General features: G+C 36.1%; 1 protein-coding gene across 1 annotated transcript; it reads right to left on the minus strand.

Annotated features, from left to right (window-relative positions):
• Positions 1–370: 370 nt before the first annotated feature.
• Positions 371–2,850, minus strand: LOC142242481 (conserved oligomeric Golgi complex subunit 4-like). The gene has a single exon (XM_075314046.1). The coding sequence runs from the start codon at positions 2,770–2,772 to the stop codon at positions 457–459; it is 2,316 nt and encodes a 771-aa protein (XP_075170161.1). The 5' UTR covers positions 2,773–2,850; the 3' UTR covers positions 371–456.
• Positions 2,851–3,264: the final 414 nt, after the last annotated feature.

Consider the following 3,264-nt stretch of genomic DNA (forward strand, 5'->3'; position numbering starts at 1 on the left):
TTGAAATTGCTATAAGCTACCAAATTGAAATTTTGGCATGATGTCCTTGTTTAAAAAAAAATTATTTTCTTATCCCAATGGTAACAAAATTATTACAAGCACAACACAGGCAATTATTATTTATCGAAATTAATTAATTAATTTTGATGGTCAGTTTTAGTTCATATTGTGGTATATTTTTTTATTAAAATTGGGGATGGGTTTAAAGGCCTTGATTTATTCCAAATGACACTGACTATAAGTATTTTTTTATTTAATGAAATAAAGTCGCAGTTGAAGCCAAAAAAAAAAAAAATATTTTTTTGTGAGAGAGGAGCACGTTATAAATTTGGGACAACTTTAAAAATGTTCAAGCAAAACAACGTTTAAATTCTGCATCTAAAATATATTTATTGATGGACTATAGATTATATTGCGGGTGATAATTTTATTTTACTATATATACTGTTAATATACCTAGAAACGAATGCGTTTTATATCTTCCATACGAAAATCGGAGCGTAAGGTAAGAATTGTTTTGACCTCATTTTGCGAAATACGCCATGTCAGCTCCGAAGAGTTTTGTGGATTCCAATATTCGTTTACCTCTGAAACTTTTTCCAAATTCAATAGAGTAGCGATTTGCGTTAATCTAGTCATTTTGTCACGCACAGACCATGAAGTTGCACTAGCTAAATAGGCTCCTAAAGCACGAACCTCCTGATCGAGAACTAAACCACCTAACCGATTAAAGATACATTTCTTTATAGTTTTTTCCAATCGCAATGTTAGCTCAGATGCAACTATACTTATCAGTGCGTCATAATTTCGTGGCGTTAGATATTGTTTAAATGTGTTTAGCAATCCATCTATGTGCACTATGAGAAACTGTACGAAAGTTTCTCCTGCCTCGTATGAAGATAATTCATCTTCGGTTAATTGATGTTTGTAATTCAGATAGTTATCAACCCAAGGATGAAGTCTTGGATTAATTGCACTTGACCGCAATTGTTGCATTCCAAAATCTACACATGCCTTTAGAGTATCACGAACGGATTTTAATTCAGATAGGCAGCTTTCGATTAACTGTTTCTCTGTGGTGGTCATGGTCGTGTAAGCCCCTCCAATTTCGTGTTCCATGGTTCGCCATAATGTATCAATGTATTCGGTAGCTACGTCTGCGTTGTTAAGATGTACAAGAAAATGCACCCGCGCTTTCTCATTATCACTGGAATGTAGTTTTCCTTGCTGAAGCGAAGTCTGGATCGCATTGTAGGCTTGAGTTAAATCAATGTAACCCGAGGGATATCCCGTTTGCAAGTGCGATTTTAAAGCATTTACAAAATCGTTGTCCAAACAAGCTGCAGCATTATTGACAACGGCACAAGTACCATTGACGGACATTGTAGTTAGGGATCGTCGTATTGATTTTCGTAATATAAAGAAAACATCGTCCACCATTGAGGATGATAACTGCCCACTTTCATGGACATCGAGTGCGATGGCCTTAATGACGCTCTCCTCCATGAAATATCTTTCAAATAGAAGGTATGTTCCCAAAAGTTCTTGTGTTTGTCGCCTTAAGTCAGACTGTTGCAAAACTTTGTTTAAACTTTCAATTTTCTCACTTCGCAGTGATTTATCTTCAGAACATTCCTCAATATCGGCGGTGACGCGTCGCTTCATAAACCTGAAATACAATTCAACCCTCGAGTGCATAACTGTTATTTCTACAATTGTTCCATCGATGTCTTTTGGATTTAATTTATCAATGGATCCACCTGAATTCATACGATAATGTCCTAGCTTAGAAGAGCCCGATGAATTTGTTGAAGGATTGCGTGTACGAACATCATTAATCTTTTGTTTTTTCATTTCAATTTGGCGATTTTTTACGAATGCAGTTAATAAATTTTTAACATCATCGTCGCATTGACGCTGTAAAATCTTCAACATTTCCAAAAGGTGGCCAGGCCCATAATAGGCTTCAACTATGGGTTGGTTAACTTCAATAACTCTGGCGGTGTTCTCGAGTACGGATGTCATTGCATCCGCGTAGGCTATATGATCCCGCTTATTTGCTTTCGCTAAATCCATTGTGTTCCGTAATTCTTTCTGATTTTTAGTGGCCAACTTGGTACATATATAATGGGAAAATTTCTCAATACCTTCCTGGTGGTGGCCAAGCAATGGAAATATCTTGAAGAATCTCTCAACCGATGCTAAATCGTCCTTTTTTACAGCCTCTTCAAATCGATTAACTGTAATTTGGCGCATTTCTTTTGTTCCAGCTTCGAGAGTGCGTACAGATTCAATAATTGAGCTTTCTGACCCCTGAACATCATCAGCCGTACGTTTTAGCAGTTGCAAATCCATGGCAAGGAAACGACTTATATGAGCTGCGGCTACTTCATAGTCTTCGTCAACTATAGCAGTTGTCACGCCTTGACTACATAGCTGCAAATCAATCAGATCGTGGACACGTTGCTGACTTTCAGAGACTCGGCTTCGAGCTAAATCAAGTCTTCGCACTTTAGCACTGACGGAAGTTGCCAACAAGGCCGTGTGGACGATTTGACTATCAAGATTCTTTGTATCTTTGGCAACATTATTTATTTTATTAATAGCTCTGGTTATGCCTCCCAATTTGGCTTCAATTTGACATTGCTTGCCAAGTAATATATCCAAGTCATTATTAACACTATCCTCCTCAGCTTTTATTCTGGATAAAACAATATCGATGTCTTTGTCCACATTTAGGTCGACATCCTTTAATAAAGCCGACAAAATCATTTCCAAATATACCAAACCACAAACAATAAATTTGATTTCTGGCTAGACCAAAATACAATCAGCTGATTCTGCAACACCTCATCAAATCAAAAATATATGGGTGGTTGGCAAGGTACACATTAGGGCTGTTTTCTTTTAGCACTGGATACCCTAAGCCATGAAGGACTTAAAGAAAACGGAGTACTCGTTTATCCAGGACATCTCCAAAAATATGCAACACTGTCATCAGCTGTTTAAAAACAATCACAGAAAACATAGTTTGACACCCATGGCTCATCTACAGTATGTCAAGAAAGTGTTTTGACAATAGGATAAAACTTATGTTTTGTTCCAAAATTAAATATAATTTAATTTTAAAAAATATTTTATTATGTATTTTGCAAAGTATACATATTTTATTTTTCTCAAAACGAATTAACAACTCGATTTTTACTTCAATTATTTCTGGAATTTGAAATATTTGGCAATGTCAAAAGACTTTCTTGACATACT

Source organism: Haematobia irritans, unplaced genomic scaffold (assembly GCF_050003625.1).
Source record: "Haematobia irritans isolate KBUSLIRL unplaced genomic scaffold, ASM5000362v1 scaffold_178, whole genome shotgun sequence".
Classification (NCBI taxonomy): Eukaryota; Metazoa; Arthropoda; class Insecta; order Diptera; family Muscidae; genus Haematobia; species Haematobia irritans.